Raw genomic sequence first — 21,585 nt, 5'->3', positions numbered from 1 at the left:
ACACTGTAATTTAGCAATTTGCTTGCAGACAGGCTATAGATAGAGGAAGGCAGCAGCTGATGGTCTGACATGGAGCTCTCCACTAGTGTATGGTGGCTTCTCAGGGAAGCGGTACACTCTGGGTACATAGTTACAGTGGGGTGAATATGTTGTGGACAGTGGAGGAGGTGCCCCTTCAGAGCTGGAGCCCGGCGGCAGGCGCCTCCGTCTCCCATAGTTCTGCCCCTGCCTGCCCGGCAAGGTCCTGCGGGGACCCCGTCCTCCTGTCTTGCTGGCAGCCTAATGCTGCTGGCTATGGGATACTCACTAATTCACATGTGTGACGGCCGTCTGCACATATGCAATGTAATACAACCGGCGGAGACTCAGCACAGTCAGGAAGGCATCACTGGAGCCAGCAATGGGGCCAGTCCCAGATGGTACCACTAATGCATCTATATCTAGGCTTCCCGTGGTTGCCTAATATGGGATTGCAGAATTGACCCCTCTCAGCATCAGAAACAAGTAGTAACTGGTCCTGACTTATTCTTGGACCCTAAGACTAATATTTACCTGAAAGCACAACTCAGCCTCTTACTCATCTCACCTTACACATCTCATCTCTAGGTCCAAAGACTTACTCAGTGGAAGATGCAGTTGAGACCATTGGATTCGGCTATTTCCATATCATGCTCTTTTTAATTATGGGGAGCACTGGGGTAAGTGTATTTACTGGTGCACAGAAGGAGTGGAAGCAGAGGATAAGAGAAGCAGGGGTGAGGTTGGGAGTGGAGGCAGAGGATAAGAGAAGCAGGGGTGAGGCTGGGAGTGGAGGCAGAGGATAACAGAAGCAGGGGTGAGGTTGGGAGTGGAGGCAGAGGATGAGAGAAGCAGAGGTGAGGTTGGGAGTGGAGGCAGAGGATAAGAGAAGCAGGGGTGAGGTTGGGAGTGGAGGCAGAGGATAAGAGAAGCAGGGGTGAGGCTGGGAGTGGAGGCAGAGGATAACAGAAGCAGGGGTGAGGTTGGGAGTGGAGGCAGAGGATGAGAGAAGCAGGGGTGAGGTTGGGAGTGGAGGCAGAGGATAAGAGAAGCAGGGGTGAGGTTGGGAGTGGAGGCAGAGGATAAGAGAAGCAGGGATGAGGCTGGGAGTGGAGGCAGAGGATAAGAGAAGCAGGGGTGAGGCTGGGAGTGGAGGCAGAGGATAACAGAAGCAGGGGTGAGGTTGGGAGTGGAGGCAGAGGATGAGAGAAGCAGGGGTGAGGTTGGGAGTGGAGGCAGAGGATAAGAGAAGCAGGGGTGAGGCTGGGAGTGGAGGCAGAGGATAAGAGAAGCAGGGGTGAGGCTGGGAGTGGAGGCAGAGGATAAGAGAAGCAGGGGTGAGGTTGGGAGTGGAGGAAGAGGATAAGAGAAGCAGGGGTGAGGTTGGGAGTGGAGGCAGAGGATAACAGAAGCAGGGGTGAGGTTGGGAGTGGAGGCAGAGGATGAGAGAAGCAGGGGTGAGGTTGGGAGTGGAGGCAGAGGATAAGAGAAGCAGGGGTGAGGCTGGGAGTGGAGGCAGAGGATAACAGAAGCAGGGGTGAGGTTGGGAGTGGAGGCAGAGGATGAGAGAAGCAGGGGTGAGGTTGGGAGTGGAGGCAGAGGATAAGAGAAGCAGGGGTGAGGCTGGGAGTGGAGGCAGAGGATAACAGAAGCAGGGGTGAGGTTGGGAGTGGAGGCAGAGGATGAGAGAAGCAGGGTGAGGTTGGGAGTGGAGGCAGAGGATAAGAGAAGCAGACCCAATGTCTCCAGCTCTCGGGGCTTCATTCAGAGGCGGCCGTACGGTCTACGACTGCACGGCCGCCTTGATGTTTGTCCAGTGCGCATGTGCACGAGGGAGCCGGCTCCTTCGTGTGCATGCGTGAGACCCGCTACGACCGACAGCGACAGTCTTAGCGGGTCTCTTTCCAAAGGGGGCGAGCTGTCGATGTTGATTGACAGCTCACCCCATTTGGAAGGCGGGCCGGGGGGTTGGCAGCCCAAACGGAGGCGTTCCCATGGGAACGCCTGCCGTTTGGGGGAGGCCCCACTGACATCACTAGTGATATCAGTGGAGAGCTTCCGGTTCTGACAGAGCCAGAAGCTCTCCGGGGCTTACGACAAGTGAGACCCTACCCTAGGGTCTCGTCGTAAGCCCCGATGGTCGCGATGGTCCATGACCATCGCGACCATCACCCTAGCGGTCGTTAGAGCTGTGGGTGTAAACCCACAGCCTAACGACCGAAACAGAGGCGGGCGGTCAGGATGCAATCGGCCCCCCAGTTTCTGAGTGACCGCTTGCATCCTCCGACTGCCTCTGAATGAGAGCCTCAGTCTCAGCTTGTGCTTCTGCAGCAGTCACTCAGCGGGTACTCGGTGGCTTATGACTTCAGTGATAATGCTTTGTCCAGTCTCTTGTCTCTCACAGCAGACCTGCAGCAGCTCACCCCACTCTGCACTCCACTCCTCAGCATCTCCCATTCACAACTGCGAATGTCCAACCGCAAACACACTGTCCTGTTGCTGACTTGTCTCAGTTTTGGTGTGTAACAGCTCCACCTGGTGGCAGCACAGAAACTAATTCAAGTCACAGTCAGCAGTAGCTTCCAGAGCTGTAAATACTGTTCTGTGCATTCTGGTAATTACATGTTTTTTTCAGCCTCTTTGATGTGCAGGGTGTAGTACACACTTTAAGCCTGCAGAGGTCACCAGTGTAATTACTATCTATAGAAACATCTGGTTAATACTTTTCCATCTCCATACAGTAGGTGGTAAATCACAGTGTTAGCATGACATAAGTAACGTGTCCCTACTTCTCCCAGTCTTTTGCTGCAAGGGGGGGGGGTGCGGTGGGTGGGTTACTTTTTATCAGAATGCTTTAGGCCAGGGCCATCTATAGACACAGGACAATGCAGCTTATATTTGTCTTTTACCTAGATTGCTGAAGCCATGGAGATTATGCTGTTGGCTGTTGTGTCCTCGTCCATTCGATGTGAATGGCGTCTCCAAAGCTGGCAGGTGGCGTTGGTGACTACGGTGAGTTCATGGCTTACATACGGCAAAGAGGTAAACCAGATGGTCTCAGAATAACACCAGCTCACCTCTAATCCAAATGTAACCTAAACACAGGAGGAGAAATACGCTTTGTACGTGTTCAATGCTCCGCTTGTTGGGCAGAGCTTCCAATAGCCCCTCATGAGTGTTTACAAAGGGGCACAGGGTCCATTAATGCTTCTTCCATTAAGTAACCTCATTGGGGACATTCACGGTGCAGAAGAAAGAGGGTGATGTAACCCACAGACAGCGATCTGATGTCACCAGTGACTTGTACGGAGCAATGTCAGCCACTGGTATGTAACATGTCCAGATACGACCTGTCCAATGTAAATAACACAAATCTATTCTGCCTTGTACGTGTTTTGCAGATGGTGTTTCTCGGATACATGATATTCAGCATAGTTCTTGGGCTCCTGGCAGATAGATATGGACGTCTGAAGGTGACTGGTGATAACGTTCTGTGCACAGACATTTACTGCTGACACCTCTATCTTCAGTAACACACCCAGAACCATGAGATAAGGGGAGCGTAGCAGAGCAAGGCCTCACACAAGCCTCCTTACACTGCAGTTAGTGATGAGCTGAGTTTGCGATCTTCATTACACTTCAAAGAAAGTGCTAGACCAAGAGGCAGGAGGTCTCCGGTCATGAGTTCAGACTGCTGACGCCAGATTCCATCCAAGTGACCTGGTTCCACCACCTGAAACCTTTGGTCAACTCCAATCTCAATAAAATCTGTTCCTGAAAACTCCATATATATTTCCAACTTGTCTGTGGCCTTAGGGAGATGATCATTATTGACCTGATGCAGAGTTAGTTGCAAATTGGGCAAAATTTGTGATCAATAAAAGAACCTACATGTAGAGATATCGCATTTACCACCATATGCTGAGTCACCGATGACCCAATCATGCAGGTCTGCTCCAGTAACATATGTGGCTCATTCACATCCAATGCACCCTGTGCTGGCTCCACCCCCTGATCATGTGATATCATGACATCACATCAAGGGGGTGGAGCCACCAGCACAAGGAAGTACTGCTCTGCCAGGAGCTGGAACGTTCTTTCGCAAGCTCTGGGCAACTGTACAAGCTGCAACAGCAATACAAAGCCACTTGGAGGGGACGTAGGGTAGCGACTACGCCGTGCCTTGGGCGATGCCAATGCTTGCACCCCCTTAGTTATGACCCTGTTTACATCGCGTACACTTCTTTGAAACCATTTGATTTGACAGCAAAGCACAAATTAGCAATTCATTAATAAAAGTGCGAACCCACTCTAGTAGAGCGCAAACAATTCCCCGTCTCAAATACCTAAACAAGAAACTGCTTATACACACTCAGAAAAGCTGAATACATGTGTCCTTCTGAAATTCCTCTGAACAAGGCACCTGTGGCCGTGGCTCTGAGATTGGCATCACAGTGGAGTTCCCTGACATGCCAGTCACATGCCTATAACACGCATATAAGACCTTTTTATTTGCGGTTAGCTCAGACCACCTCCCAGGAACCAGCGCCGTAGCTAGACGGCAGTGCGCCCTGTGCAGCACTGCCACCCCTCTCACTCCCTCTCCTCCCACCCTGAGCGCTTACACTTACTTCCGAGGGGAGGAGGGAGGGCGGGATGCTACGCCGACATTCACTGTGCAGCTCGCACCACTGCCGAAGGTCTCCTCCTGCAGACCTCCGGCGCAGAGAAGTGTGTGGCCGGTGCCGCTGGAGGATTCCGCCCTGTGCGGAGACACCGGCCGCACCGCCCTCCCTACGGCCCTGCCAGGACCGTCCATGGTCTTGTTCCACCAGTCCTAATGCCAGCGATCCTGTATGCTCCAGCGGCCTGTGCGTACACTCAGGGGAACGTGCGCTGTCATTTCATTTATCCACTCAGGGAAAATACTGGCAGCTTATGCGCGGGGCATATAAATTCCCGGGCAGCGCTATTTAATACGATCATTTAAAGTTGAGCGCAGGCACACCCCCTCACGAGAGTCTGATTCACATTTTAAATCCCCCCCCTCTCCCATTGTATTGAAAGAGTGCAAAATGTATTTACTCCTAAGTGTAAGTTATACCCCTAATGTCATGTGATACATTATTAAACTCCTTCCCATCCTGTAATTGCAGATTTTGGTGATCTCCTTCATGTGGGGGGCGTACTTCTCCCTGCTCACCTCCTTCGCCCCATCCTACAGCTGGTTTGTCTTCCTGAGGTGCCTGGTGGGGTGCGGTGTCTCAGGACATGCCCAGGGGTAAATCTACTTTACTTTGCACCACAACTGAGTTTGGACTAAACAGTGAAGTTACATTCTGAGATGTTATTTGATGTTATTTCACTGTAAGAGTAACAAAAATGCCCCTTGGGCTAGTAGGTTGGACTACGGGATGTTCTCTGTATTGTATATCAGTCACCAGAAAACACTGTTATATAGAGGTCACTAACGTACTCTCCATATTGTATAATGGCCACTGGGATGCTCTCTATGTTGTATATTGGGCAATAGGGTTGGTGCTTGGGATCACGGCTGTCAGAATCCCAACGCCGACCTCCGGAAGGGGCGAGCATAGCGACACTTGTTAGAATACACTACTGTATTATGGGAGATTTGCTTTGCCTGACAGCGTCCCCGAGCCAAGAGTATAGCGCAGGATTGCTGCTGTGAGCCTGGAAGTTCCCTGCTCCTGGCGAAGGTGCTTATCAGCATTGAGCCGCGCATTCCAGCCCGGAACCACCGCTAAATGTCAGCCGTTCACCTCACTCATTGCCGGACACTGCGACACTGCTTAGGGTCAGCCGCCAACAGCAAGATGGAGGTTTTCTGTTCACAGCGGCGATCCTGCTCTATAGCCGGTGGCTCAGGGACCCTGCCAGTAAGAACCTATGAATCTGCACCAGTGCACGTTAGTGGCGCCCCCTGGGCCTGGACGGCGGAGACCACCCGGAACTCGGTATCTGGTCAGATGGTTAACAGTAACCATGACATCATTCATCATTCACAATGTCAACACCAGAATGTCGACACTAGAATATATACATGGTTCAACATTTCAACAAGCATACTGTCGGCATCCTCGGAATGTTGACATGTCATTGCCGACATTCTGAGGGGAAATACTCACCGGAATGCCGCTGAGTCACCCGTCTGTGCCGGTACTGTTGATCACATGACTGCCAGGACCCAGAAGATAATGCCGGGCCTAGGTAAGTGACTGGTAGGTGATCCAGGGACAGTAGGTCAACATTCTATCATGTTGACATGGCATGCATACATACATATGTACAGATATACTTACCTACTTTTCAGCTGTCTCCTCCGGGAGAAGCTCAGTGGAGAGATGGCACTAACTGGGGGCGGGGCCCAGCGCTAATCATCATTAGGCCCCTCCCCCTCACAGGGAATGCTGAGATTTGCTGCCCGATCAAGGGACCAATATGAAGTAATTTGCATAGAAACACGTTGGGCCCCACCCCCTCCCTGTGTACCCGCGATTCACAGCTTTATCCATCCCATAGTGCCCATATCGTTAGGAAGTGGCAGGATGCGGGGGGACCCTCTACTCTTCCGGGGGTGCGGGGGACTGCCCACAAATTTGGGTGTCTCCCGCAATTTCCGGGAGAGTCGGTAAGTATGTGTACAGCTGTAGGACACTACATTATACGGGCTATAAGAGCCCTCTCCACTACACTGACATATTGGGGTCCCACTATTTTACTTTCCAATAAACTGAGATAATTAAAAATATCCATATTATTTTGTCACTCTTCCACTTTGGAGGTAACTGTTGATCTATTGAACTTGTACAAATGCACTTCAGTCCCTTAATATACATATATAGACACAAGACTAATTACTGATTGCCACAATTACACAGGGGAACCAACATGTTTATGTTCTTATACTGCGATTTAGTTTGCTGTATTTCTAGGTTGTTCTTTATGTATTTAATATTAAACATTATTATCTAGCACTCAGGACTTTGCTATTTTTTTTTATTAAAGCAGACTGTGCAGCTAATTATTCTCTTTAGTTATGATATTCCCTATACAACTTCTGTTTTCTCTTTCAGACTAATTATTAAGACTGAATTTTTACCAAAGAAGTTCCGTGGATATATGCTTCCCTTATCCCAGGTATGGTCTGATCACTGGCATAGACATGCAGAGGATGACATACATGCTTCCCTTATCCCAGGTAGGGACTGATCACTGGCATAGACATGCAGAGGATGACATACATGCTTCCCTTATCCCAGGTATGGTCTGATCACTGGCATAGACATGCAGAGGATGACATACATGCTTCCATTATCCCAGGTAGTGCCTGATCACTGGCATAGACATGCAGAGGCTGACATACATGCTTCCCTTATCCCAGGTATGGACTGATCACTGGCATAGACACGCAGAGGGTGACATACATGCTTCCCTTATCCCAGGTAGGGTCTGATTACTGGCATAGACACGCAGAGGATGACATACATGCTTCCCTTATCCCAGGTATGGACTGATCACTGGCATAGACACGCAGAGGATGACATACATGCTTCCCTTATCCCAGGTAGGGTCTGATCACTGGCATAGACACGCAGAGGATGACATACATGCTTCCCTTATCCCAGGTAGTGTCTGATCACTGGCATAGACACGCAGAGGATGACATACATGATTCCCTTTTCCCAGGTAGGGTCTGATCACTGGCATAGACACGCAGAGGATGACATACATGCTTCCCTTATCCCAGGTAGGGTCTGATCACTGGCATAGACACGCAGAGGATGACATACATGCTTCCCTTATCCCAGGTAGGGTCTGATCACTGGCATAGACACGCAGAGGATGACATTCATGCTTCCATTATCCCAGGTAGGGACTGATCACTGGCATAGACACGCAGAGGATGACATACATGCTTCCCTTATCCCAGGTAGTGTCTGATCACTGGCATAGACACGCAGAGGATGACATACATGCTTCCCTTATCCCAGGTATTGTCTGATCACTGGCATAGACACATAGATGATGACATACATGCTTCCCTTATCCCAGGTAGTGTCTGATCACTGGCATAGACACGCAGAGGATGACATACATGCTTCCCTTATCCCAGGTAGGGACTGATCACTGGCATAGACACCCAGAGGGTGACATACATGCTTCCCTTATCCCAGGTAGGGACTGATCACTGGCATAGACACGCAGAGGATGACATACATGCTTCCCTTATCCCAGGTAGGGTCTGATCACTGGCATAGACATGCAGAGGGTGACATACATGCTTCCCTTATCCCAGGTAGGGTCTGATCACTGGCATAGACACGCAGAGGATGACATACATGCTTCCCTTATCCCAGGTAGGGACTGATCACTGACATAGACATGCAGAGGATGACATACATGCTTCCCTTATCCCAGGTAGGGTCTGATCACTGGCATAGACACGCAGAGGATGACATACATGCTTCCCTTATCCCAGGTATGGACTGATCACTGGCATAGACATGCAGAGGGTGACATACATGCTTCCCTTATCCCAGGTAGGGTCTGATCACTGGCATAGACACGCAGAGGATGACATACATGCTTCCATTATCCCAGGTAGGGACTGATCACTGACATAGACACGCAGAGGGTGACATACATGCTTCCCTTATCCCAGGTAGGGTCTGATCACTGGCATAGACACGCAGAGGATGACATACATGCTTCCCTTATCCCAGGTAGGGTCTGATCACTGGCATAGACACGCAGAGGATGACATACATGCTTCCCTTATCCCAGGTATTGTCTGATCACTGGCATAGACACATAGATGATGACATACATGCTTCCCTTATCCCAGGTAGTGTCTGATCACTGGCATAGACACGCAGAGGATGACATACATGCTTCCCTTATCCCAGGTAGGGACTGATCACTGGCATAGACACCCAGAGGATGACATACATGCTTCCCTTATCCCAGGTATTGTCTGATCACTGGCATAGACACATAGATGATGACATACATGCTTCCCTTATCCCAGGTAGTGTCTGATCACTGGCATAGACACGCAGAGGATGACATACATGCTTCCCTTATCCCAGGTAGGGACTGATCACTGGCATAGACACCCAGAGGGTGACATACATGCTTCCCTTATCCCAGGTAGGGACTGATCACTGGCATAGACATGCAGAGGATGACATACATGCTTCCCTTATCCCAGGTAGGGTCTGATCACTGGCATAGACACGCAGAGGATGACATACATGCTTCCCTTATCCCAGGTATTGTCTGATCACTGGCATAGACACATAGATGATGACATACATGCTTCCCTTATCCCAGGTAGTGTCTGATCACTGGCATAGACATGCAGAGGATGACATACATGCTTCCCTTATCCCAGGTAGGGTCTGATCACTGGCATAGACACGCAGAGGGTGACATATATGCTTCCCTTATCCCAGGTAGGGTCTGATCACTGGCATAGACACGCACAGGATGACATACATGCTTCCCTTATCCCAGGTAGGGACTGATCACTGACATAGACATGCAGAGGATGACATACATGCTTCCCTTATCCCAGGTAGGGTCTGATCACTGGCATAGACACGCAGAGGATGACATACATGCTTCCCTTATCCCAGGTAGGGACTGATCACTGACATAGACACGCAGAGGATGACATACATGCTTCCCTTATCCCAGGTAGGGTCTGATCACTGGCATAGACACGCAGAGGATGACATACATGCTTCCCTTATCCCAGGTAGGGTCTGATCACTGGCATAGACACGCAGAGGATGACATACATGCTTCCCTTATCCCAGGTAGGGACTGATCACTGACATAGACACGCAGAGGATGACATACATGCTTCCCTTATCCCAGGTAGGGTCTGATCACTGGCATAGACACGCAGAGGATGACATACATGCTTCCCTTATCCCAGGTAGGGTCTGATCACTGGCATAGATACGCAGAGGATGACATACATGCTTCCCTTATCCCAGGTAGGGTCTGATCACTGGCTTAGACACGCAGAGGACGACATACATGTAGCAGGAGGATCTGACGTTACAGGGCATAGAATTGCTCTTATTTGGGTCAGGGAATTATAGATATTGGGACCGTAGCGCTGCCTCTTAGTAGCGGCTGAAACATAAACAGACGTTTTGAAGGATCTAAAAAGTAATTAAAAAACATTTTTGTCTGGAGATGATACATCGTCAGAAACTGAAACTTTGGGGGAATTTACTAAAGATGAATTTGGTGTTTTCTGTGATATCACAATAAATTAGAAAATCTGAGACTTACTAACGGTCACTTCGTTGGCAACTTGAAGATTAAACACGACTTAACGCCATACTAACCAACTTTGCTGCCAGCTTGGCACAGAGTGGGCGTGGTTGGTGGAAAGGTGGGTGGTGCAGGGGTCGTGGTGCTATGAGCGCACCATCATAGCTCTGCCCCTGCTGTACAGTGCAGAGAAAACAGGCAGTAGGGGGAGGGGCTACGATAATGAAATGCTTTGATGTGACAGCAGAATCCATTGTACATGGGGCAAATCGTCTGATCTCACACACAACAGAAATCAAATGTAAATAAACAAATACGCTGATTAGTACATTTGGATTTTTGATCGTAAAACGTTCCAGCGATATCCGGGAATTTGGTTTCGGCTTGAAACACGATTCTTAGTAAATTTCCTACATCGTCTCCATGAGGACACTGAGGGCCTGATTCAGACCCACTCGCAAGCGCTATGCGCTCGCAAGCGGGTCGATGGTGGCCCAGTGCGCATGCGTACGACGGAGCCAGCTCCGTCAATCGCATGCGCGAGTCCCGGATAGCGACGGGCAAACCGTCGCTCCGGGTCTCGTACCCAAGTGGGCGTGCTGTTGATGTTGAGTGACAGCACGTCCCCTTTGGTGGGTGGGCCGGGGGAGTGGCTGCCCAAACTGAGGCGTTCCCATGTGAACGCCTCCATTTGGGGGCGGCCCCACTGACATCACAAGTGAGAGCCGAAATCTCTCTGGGGCTTGCGGCCACGAGACCCTACCACAAGGGTCTCGTTGCAAGCCCGATGGTCTTGACCATAGCGACCATCTTCCTGGCCGCTCGCTATAGCTGTGGGTGGTCACCCACAGCTATGCGAGCGGCCAGGAGGCCGTTCTAAATAAATAAAAAAAAGACCGGCCCTGATTCAGAGCGAGCGCTCTGTCAGAGCGTCCGGCTCTGAATCAGGCCCAGAGATCATTATATCAACAAAGACATTGAGCAGGTTCCAAAGATCTTATAATATTATTATTATCATTATTATAGCGCAAATCAAACAAGACGTTTAGTTTGAGAACATGAGCTTCTAAGCAGCGTATCTAAGATTAACAACTTTTTATATGGTACTGTATTTTATGTTCATTGCATAATACATTTGTTACGCTTTGCCAGCACGGTCACCCCCATTATATATGCGATATACAGTTACATGACTTATTATGGTCGCCATAGAGATCATCGTGTCAGGAAATGACATTATTATTGTTTTCTTGTAATCTTCTGCCTGCAGCTCTTCTGGTTAGCCGGATCCCTACTGATCATCGGGCTGGGATCGGTGGTTACTCCGACGTTAGGGTGGCGCTGGCTTGTCCGCCTGGCATCCATTCCTGGGATCATTCTTATCATTGTGTTCAAAGTGAGATTCTATCTGTTTGTTCTCTTCCTCCCTCGGACGCGGCCATTACTATGGGGGTTGTGTAATAGGTCCGGAGTTTTAGGAACTGGCGCGTTTTCGGCGAGTTTGCCATTAAATTTAGAAGCAGCGATTAGTTATAAGGCAAAACCATCCGTATAACTAATTGGAGACGTTATACTAGTTCCTTTACACACGGAGCCTATTATGCGATCCACGCCCCTGGTGAGCGTTTATCAGTCATTTGCGCATGTGTCAAGTTTCATTTTTGTTTTATTTGCAAAGAGATCGTCTGATCTGCGCCCGAGCTGCGTCTTTGTATGTAATCGCTCAGATTTGCAACGTCACTGGTAACGTCTCAATACAAATCCTGGCAGCTGCGACGTTTGCATAATGTCACACAGACGCCATGTACAAAAGTCGCAGCTTCGGCAGCATTAGCGTAATCTCTGTATCAGGCCCATTGTCCAGGAATTGTTAAGTCTATAACAGGGGTATTCGACATGTGCCCCTCCAGCTGATGTGGAACTACACATCCCAGCATGCCCTGGCACAGTGTTGCTACTAGGGCACGCAGAAGGTCTATGGATTTATTCTAAGCTCTGAGATTCTGCAGGAAATGTTGTATAACCTAAGGAGCTGAATAGCAGGGGGTTTGGTGCACATAAGGGGGGATTGCTGAGCTGTGACACGATTTCGGTATCTTTCCCGGCAGTTCATTCCTGAATCAGCGCGCTACAACGTCTCTGTGGGGAATAACCAGGCAGCAACAAAAACCTTGGAACGGATTGCGAGAATAAACCGCTCACACGTCCCGGAAGGGACCATTAAGGAACCATTGTCAGTGAGTAATATTCATAATATCATAGGGACTAACCACTAGACCTTGTGTATTATAAGTCACTAAAAGCACTTACTGCAAATGATTACATGTTACACGTCGGCTGTATGATCTGTATGTGGACATGAAATTCTCTCTGCTCTCTCAGGACAACCTGTATCCTGTTCCTGCACCCGACCTTGTCCCTGATAAATACTTCTCCCTCCAGCCTACCAGACTTCTCCTGTGTCTACAAATCATTAAGCGCTCTCTGAAAGATTTTACTCTACATCTACTTCTAGTACCCACTAATGCACCCTCATACCCTCCTATCCTACTCACACCTATCCTACTCACACCTAGGGTCTAACTGGCCACAGGGGTACAGGGGAAATCCCTGGTGGGCCCCACCTCTATTGTTAGGTTTCAGACAGTACATTTGAATTATACATTGATATTCTATTACAGTATCAGTTACATGGTAGAGCAGGAACAGGAATGTTGTATTCATGTTGTCTATCTATAATGGTTGGCCAATTCTCTGTGGTCACTGGCCACACTTTTTATGATAGGCCCCTACCAATGTCTTCCCCAGGGGACCATTCATGACTCATGCTGACACCGGTACACCCTCAAACCTACCCTACTCCCACCTATACTACTCACACTGGTACACCCTCACACCTACCATACTCCCACCTATACTACTCACACTGGTACACCCTCACACCTCCCCTATTCCCACCTATACTACTCACACTGGTACATCCTCACACCTACCCTACTCCCACCTATACTACTCACACTGGTACATCCTCACACCTACCCTACTCCCACCTATACTACTCACACTGGTACACCCTCACACCTACCCTACTCCCATCTATACTACTCACACTGGTACACCCTCACACCTACCCTACTCCTACCTATACTACTCACACTGGTACACCCTCACACCTCCCCTACTCCCACCTATACTACTCACACTGGTACACCCTCACACCTACCCTACTCCCACCTGTTCTACTCACACTGGTACACCCTCACACCTCCTCTACTCCCACCTGTATGACTCACACTGGTACACCCTCACACCTACCCTACTCCCACCTATACTACTCACACTGGTACACCCTCACACCTACCCTACTCCCACCTATACTACTCACACTGGTACACCCTCACACCTACCCTACACCCACCTATACTACTCACACTGGTACACCCTCACACCTACCCTACACCCACCTATACTACTCACACTGGTACACCCTCACACCTACCCTACTCCCACCTATACTACTCACACTGGTACACCCTCACACCTACCCTACTCCCACCTATACTACTCACACTGGTACACCCTCACACCTACCCTACTCCCACCTATACTACTCACACTGGTACATCCTCACACCTACCCTACCCCTACCGATACTACACACACTGGTACACCCTCACACCTACCCTACTCCCACCAATACTACTCACACTGGTACATCCTCACACCTACCCTACTCCCACCTATACTACTCACACTGGTACACCCTCACACCTACCCTACTCCCACCTATACTACTCACACTGCTACATCCTCACACCTCCCCTACTCCCACCTATACTACTCACACTGGTACATCCTCACACCTACCCTACTCCTACCTATACTACGCACACTGGTACACCCTCACACCTACCCTACTCCCACCTATACTACTCACACTGGTACACCCTCACACCTGCCCTACTTCTACCTATACTACTCACACTGGTACACCCTCACACCACCCCTAATCCTACCTGTACTACTTACACTGGTACATCCTCACAACTACCCTACTCCCACTGGTACATCCTCACACCTACCCTACTCCCACCTATACTACTCACACTGGTACACCCTCACACCTCCCCTACTCCTACCTATATTACTCACACTGGTACACCCTCACACCTACCCTACTCCCACCTATACTACTCACACTGGTACACCCTCACACCTACCCTACTCACACTGGTACACCCTCGCACCTACCCTGTTCCCACCTATAGTACTCACACTGGTACACCCTCACACCTACCCTGCTACCACCTATACTACTCACACTGGTACACCCTCACAGCATCCCTACTCCCACCTGTACTACTCACACTGGTACACCCTCACACCTACCCTACTCCCACCTATACTACTCACACTGGTACACCCACACACCTACCCTACTCCCACCTATACTACTCACACTGGTACACCCTCACGCCTACCCTACACCCACCTATACTACTCACACTGGTACACCCTCACGCCTACCCTACACCCACCTATACTACTCACACTGGTACACCCACACACCTACCCTACTCCCACCTATACTACTCACACTGGTACACCCTCACACCACCCCTAATCCTACCTGTACTACTTACACTGGTACATCCTCACAACTACCCTACTCCCACTGGTACATCCTCACACCTACCCTACTCCCACCTATACTACTCACACTGGTACACCCTCACACCTCCCCTACTCCTACCTATATTACTCACACTGGTACACCCTCACACCTACCCTACTCCCACCTATACTACTCACACTGGTACACCCTCACACCTACCCTACTCCTACCTATATTACTCACACTGGTACACCCTCACACCTACCCTACTCCCACCTATACTACTCACACTGGTACACCCTCACACCTACCCTACTCACACTGGTACACCCTCGCACCTACCCTGTTCCCACCTATAGTACTCACACTGGTACACCCTCACACCTACCCTGCTACCACCTATACTACTCACACTGGTACACCCTCACAGCATCCCTACTCCCACCTGTACTACTCACACTGGTACACCCTCACACCTACCCTACTCCCACCTATACTACTCACACTGGTACACCCACACACCTACCCTACTCCCACCTATACTACTCACACTGGTACACCCTCATGCCTACCCTACACCCACCTATACTACTCACACTGGTACACCCTCACGCCTACCCTACACCCACCTATACTACTCACACTGGTACACCCACACACCTACCCTACTCCCACCTATACTACTCACACTGGTACACCCTCACACCACCCCTAATCCTACCTGTACTACTTACACTGGTACATCCTCACAACTACCCTACTCCCACTGGTACATCCTCACACCTACCCTACTCCCACCTATACTACTCACACTGGTACACCCTCACACCTCCCCTACTCCTACCTATATTACTCACACTGGTACACCCTCACACCTACCCTACTCCCACCTATACTACTCACACTGGTACACCCTCACACCTACCCTACTCACACTGGTACACCCTCACACCTACCCTGCTCCCACCTATAGTACTCACACTGGTACACCCTCACACCTACCCTGCTACCACCTATACTACTCACACTGGTACACCCTCACACCACCCCTACTCCCACCTGTACTACTCACACTGGTACACCCTCACACCACCCCTACTCCCACCTGTACTACTCACACTGGTACACCCTCACACCTACCCTACTCCTACCTATACTACTCACACTGGTACATCCTCACACCTACCCTACTCCCACCTATACTACTCACACTGGTACACCCTCACACCTACCCTACTCCCACCTGTACTACTCACACTGGTACATCCTCACACCTACCCTACTCCCACCTATACTACTCACACTGGTACACCCTCACACCTACCCTACTCCCACCTGTACTACTCACACTGGTACATCCTCACACCTACCCTACTCCTACCTATATTACTCACACTGGTACACCCTCACACCTCCCCTACTCCCACCTATACTACTCACACTGGTGCACCCTCACACCTACCCTACTCCCACCTGTACGACTCACACTTGTACACCCTCACACCTACCCTACTCACACTGGTACACCCTCACACCTACCCTACTCCCACCTATACTACTCACACTGGTACACCCTCACACCTACCCTACTCCCACCTATACTACTCACACTGTACAAATCTAATAATAATTATAGTACATTTCTCATTATTATAGGAAAGGACAGGCAGCTTCTGTGATCTCCTAGACCGGAAATACTTACGGACATCATTGCAGATATGGGTCATCTGGTAAATTTAGACCTGTGGGAATTCAGGGTTTGGGGAAGGAGATTCCAAATGTAAAATGTATAATATTATGGGAGAGAGATTGTAACCGGAGCCATTATCCCAAGGTGCCACATTACATTTTTTCTATACATGCATATAATATAATACGGTCCGAATCCTGGCGTCAGAATCCCGATGGTTGAAATATCGACACCTGCAAGCAAATTATTTAACCCTTCCCCCACCCTAACTTTCCCGCAGCCTAACTCTAACCCTAATACTTACCTAATTGATTGCAGCTGCCAGGATTGTCGAGCCGGGATTCTGACTCCTGTCGGTATTCTGGCGCCGGGAGTCGGTATTCTGGCGCCGGGATTGTGAGCGCCAACATTAACACTAACTACTGTACATCCCGTTTCCAGCATAACAAAAGCCAGACAATAAATAAAGGGATAAAAAATCTGTTCACAAATGAATATATTTTGCTTATGGAAGAATGTCTGACGGAGCCGGCGAGCTGTACATACTGCGCATTATTCTCTGCAGAATGTCCATTTACAGACATACCGATAACTAGCGGGAGAGAAATGTTTTCTTATACCGACCTTACTGCAAATAATGCTGCGTGACTTTCTTTTACAGATTTCCAACGTGTAAATGGCGATCGCAGTGCGGAATAGGGGGCATTTTAGTTTCCTGCGTCATTCAGCAACACGCGGCTGCGTTCAGTGATAAATCAGCAAAAGTATTATTAGCTCAGTGACGCGGAGGCAGAGGAGCAATGTACCTGGCCCCGGCGTTTTACTTGCGATGGATAATCTGAGCAACCATAGGGTGCGACCGATGTCCAATACTGCGTCTTTGTACCCAAGCAGCGGAGCTGAGAAGCCGGCGATGGGCGTCTCTGTACAAGAGACCGTGGCTGCGACACTTCTATAACTTCTCAGATGCGCTGGGTGCGGGATCGCAGTAGTGACGGGCATTGTGACCCCCTCTGTATGAGGCCTAAGAGTCACATCTTGCTGCGTCATACAATACAGGAGCCGCAGTAATTCCTTAGTGCTGGAGGGGCCAATATGAGGGATAAACAGCCACTAAAGGAGCCTCAGATATATGTATAGATATAACCGTACATTATACAGGATTGATTACAGAACCTGCGTCATTCCCAGGTTGGGCATCGCTTTCGCATACTATGGCGTAATCCTGGCCAGCTCGGAGCTCCTGGAGCGGAATCTGCTGTGCGGAGCGGGTCAGGGGCCGGTGGGGGCGGATGAGGAGATGGACAGCAACAGCCCCTGTTTCTGCTACATGTTAAGCCCCTCCGATTACCAGACCATGATCATCAGCACGGTGGGGGAGATCGCCTGTGAGTATCTACTGTACCTGTCATCATCACCAGCCTAGAGTGTGCCGACTGAGAGATTGCCGACACATCTGCCATAGGGCACAGACAGTGGGGCACCAACTATGAGGCTGATGTATCAACCAGTGAAAAGATTGAAGAGGACCAGTGACGGGGTTGCTCATAGCAACCAATCAGCTTTGAGGTGGCATTTATCAAGAACAGTCTATATAATGATAGGTAGGAGCTGATTGGTTGCTATGGGCAACAAGAGATCTATAGCACAAGCATCTCCCAGAGAAAGCTATTTATTTAATGAATTAACCTCTAATAAGTTGGTGTCAACTGTGCAGTTATGGCTCCTAATGTAGATGAATCCGTCCTGAATGTGGGTGACCTGGGTAATGCCAGCTCAGTGTGGCTTAGAAGACGTAACTCCTTGGCTTTACATTCAGTTACTGTAACCAATGTGGGCTCTGTAAGGGCTGGTGTAGTATGGACGACGGTCAGAGCAGGAATAGGGGAGGTAATATGTCACAGACAGCAGCAGCTGGTGTAGTATGGACGACGGTCAGAGCAGGAATAGGGGAGGTAATATGTCACAGACAGCGGCAGTTGGTGTAGTATGGACGACGGTCAGAGCAGGAATAGGGGAGATAATATGTCACAGACAGCGGCAGTTGGTGTAGTATGGACGATGGTCAGAGCAGGAATAGGGGAGGTAAAATGTCACAGACAGCGGCAGTTGGTGTAGTATGGACGACGGTCAGAGCAGGAATAGGGGAGGTAATATGTCACAGACAGCGGCAGCTGGTGTAGTATGGACGACGGTCAGAGCAGGAATAGGGGAGGTAAAATGTCACAGACAGCGGCAGTTGGTGTAGTATGGACGACGGTCAGAGCAGGAATAGGGGAGGTAAAATGTCACAGACAGAGCAGTTGGTGTAGTATGGACGACGGTCAGAGCAGGAATAGGGGAGGTAATATGTCACAGACAGCGGCAGCTGGTGTAGTATGGACGACGGTCAGAGCAGGAATAGGGGAGGTAAAATGTCACAGACAGCGGCAGCTGGTGTAGTATGGACGACGGTCAGAGTAGGAATAGGGGAGGTAATATGTCACAGACAGCGGCAGCTGGTGTAGTATGGACGACGGTCAGAGCAGGAATAGGGGAGGTAATATGTCACAGACAGCGGCAGCTGGTGTAGTATGGGCGACGGTCAGAGCAGGAATAGGGGAGGTAATATGTCACAGACAGCGGCAGCTGGTGTAGCATGGACGACGGTCAGAGCAGGAATAGGGGAGGTAATATGTCACAGACAGCGGCAGCTGGTGTAGTATGGACGACGGTCAGAGCAGGAATAGGGGAGGAAATATGTCACAGACAGCGGCAGCTGGTGTAGCATGGACGTCGGTCAGAGCAGGAATAGGGGAGGTAACATGTCACAGACAGCGGCAGCTGGTGTAGCATGGACGTCGGTCAGAGCAGGAATAGGGGAGGTAACATGTCACAGACAGCGGCAGCTGGTGTAGTATGGACGACGGTCAGAGCAGGAATAGGTGAGTATATGGGAAAGATTCCGGGACTGCACACCCTGAATATATATATAATGGGAGGTGCTACCTGATGAAACTAATTGCAGGCACAGAAACAGACAAATCTCAGGTGCACAAATCCAAATTATTATAATATATATAAATGCAATAAAATTTTGCAATCAATAGAGGTTTTTAGCATAATCATGGCCAAGGTTATGGGCCTACCCACCATATCCAGGTAACCTCTTTCGGGTAGGTCCCTAACATACTAGGGTTCAAATCCAGAGCGCAGGACCCCCCAAAACTGGCCCAGCCAAGCTGCCCCAGGGCACCACCATAGTAAGAAAAGTGCAGTGTAAAGAGATAGTTAGGAGCAGCTGCATATAAAGAATGAAAATAAAAAAGTGAAGTATATGTATATTAAACACACAGTGAAGGGTTAAAATGTGTTATAAAGGAAAATGTGTTATAATGCGGTGCCCTGAGACAGATCAGCCAACACAATCCAGGGGGACCCATGCCCCAAAAATGAACCAAAGTTGCACTACAGTATATAACTTGTAGGACTTACCTAGAATTGTGCCTAATACAGTGTGCATATACATTACCATACTACATGCTTTTATACCAATAAGGAAGGGTGCCAGTCCAGGATGAGGGCGTCTCCTTTCCCTCAGATGTGCAATAAAGCACATTAAATGGAGTATATGGAAAGATTTCTGGACTGCACAACCTGACTATATATAATGGGAGGTGCTACCTGATGAGACTAATTGCAGGCACAGAAACAGACAAATCTCAAGTGCACAACTCCAAATTATTAATAATATATATATATAAATGCAATGAAATTTTGCAATCAATAGAGGAAAAATGTCACAGACAGCGGCAGATGGTGATATTATGGTAGATCCAACTGTTTGCAACTTTTATGCCCCTTCCAAATTTTTCCCGTGAACTTTTTAATGGTCAGGTCGTCGTTAAGACCAAAGGGAATCATTCACAAGTCGTGGAGAGAGATAACGTACCAACCAATCAGCTCCTGTCATTTTTCAATCACAGCCTGTAACATGAATTAGTAGCAGATTGGTTGGTATGTTCTCTGGGCCTAATTCAGACCCGCTCGTGAGCACTGAGCGCTCGCAAGCGGGTCGATGGTGCCCAAGTGCGCATGCGCGAGACCCGAATAGCGACGGTCAAGCCGTCGCTAAGGGTCTCGCACCAAAGGGGGCGTGCTGTCGATGGTGAGTGACAGCACGCCCCCTTTGGTAGGCGTGCCGGGGGCGTTGCTGGCCAGACGGAGGCGTTCCCATGGGATCGCCTACTGTCTGGGGCCGGCCCCACTGATATCACTAGTGATGTCAGTGGGAGTGTTTTTGGCTCTGATAGAGCCAAAAGCACTCTGGGCTTGCGGCAGACGAGACCCTACCGCAAGGGTCTCGTCGCAAGCTCGATGGTCGCGATGGTCTTGACCATCGCGACCATCTTTTTGTTCGCTCGCATAAGCCAGTAGGCCGCTCCAATTTTAGGTAGGACGGCCCTGATTCAGAGCGAACACTCGTCAGAGCGTCCGGCTCTGAATCAGGCCCTCTGTCTCCACCTTATATCTCTCCAAGACTTAGTACATCTCCCCCACTATGCTCACTGAACCACTAAATGTTCAATGCTTCATAATGTTATTAGGTGTCAGAGTCAGCGATTCATTCTCACACTGTTTTCTATTCATGTAGTGAATCCTTTTAACATTCTGGGGATTAACCTAATTGGCCGCCGTTGGACTCTTGGTTTGACCATGACCACTACTGGCGTCTTCTTCTTGCTCCTTATCATCTGTCTATCACGGTAAGATTGCCGACATCACCGCGCACCTCTACCTCAGCAATCGCGATTGTGGAGGTCATATACACAGCCCACAATTGCCGCTAAGCCAGAGGTTCTCGTACTCGGTCCTCAGGACCCCACACAGGTCACATTTTCCAGGTCGCCCAGCAGGTGCACAGGTGTACTCATTACTCACTGACACATTTCCCAGGTCACCCAGCAGG

At 49.6% G+C, this 21,585-nt stretch overlaps 1 protein-coding gene across 1 annotated transcript in view; it reads left to right on the top strand.

The window, feature by feature from the left end:
• The window catches only part of SVOPL (SVOP like), a 34,555-nt gene that overhangs the window by 2,617 nt on the left and 10,353 nt on the right, over positions 1-21,585 (top strand). Inside the window, exons 2-11 of the mRNA XM_088457124.1 lie at positions 607-698; positions 2,932-3,030; positions 3,420-3,491; positions 5,175-5,299; positions 7,116-7,179; positions 11,603-11,728; positions 12,441-12,569; positions 16,604-16,677; positions 17,829-18,025; positions 21,271-21,382. Coding sequence (XP_088313250.1) covers positions 607-698; positions 2,932-3,030; positions 3,420-3,491; positions 5,175-5,299; positions 7,116-7,179; positions 11,603-11,728; positions 12,441-12,569; positions 16,604-16,677; positions 17,829-18,025; positions 21,271-21,382 — 1,090 coding nt within the window. The remainder of the gene's footprint in view (positions 1-606; positions 699-2,931; positions 3,031-3,419; positions 3,492-5,174; positions 5,300-7,115; positions 7,180-11,602; positions 11,729-12,440; positions 12,570-16,603; positions 16,678-17,828; positions 18,026-21,270; positions 21,383-21,585) is intronic.

Source organism: Taudactylus pleione, unplaced genomic scaffold (genome assembly GCF_031769625.1).
Source record: "Taudactylus pleione unplaced genomic scaffold, aTauple2 ptg000738l, whole genome shotgun sequence".
Classification (NCBI taxonomy): domain Eukaryota; kingdom Metazoa; phylum Chordata; class Amphibia; order Anura; family Myobatrachidae; genus Taudactylus; species Taudactylus pleione.
The sequence above is the reverse complement of the archived record's forward strand: the minus strand, read 5'-3'. Positions and strand labels throughout refer to the sequence as shown.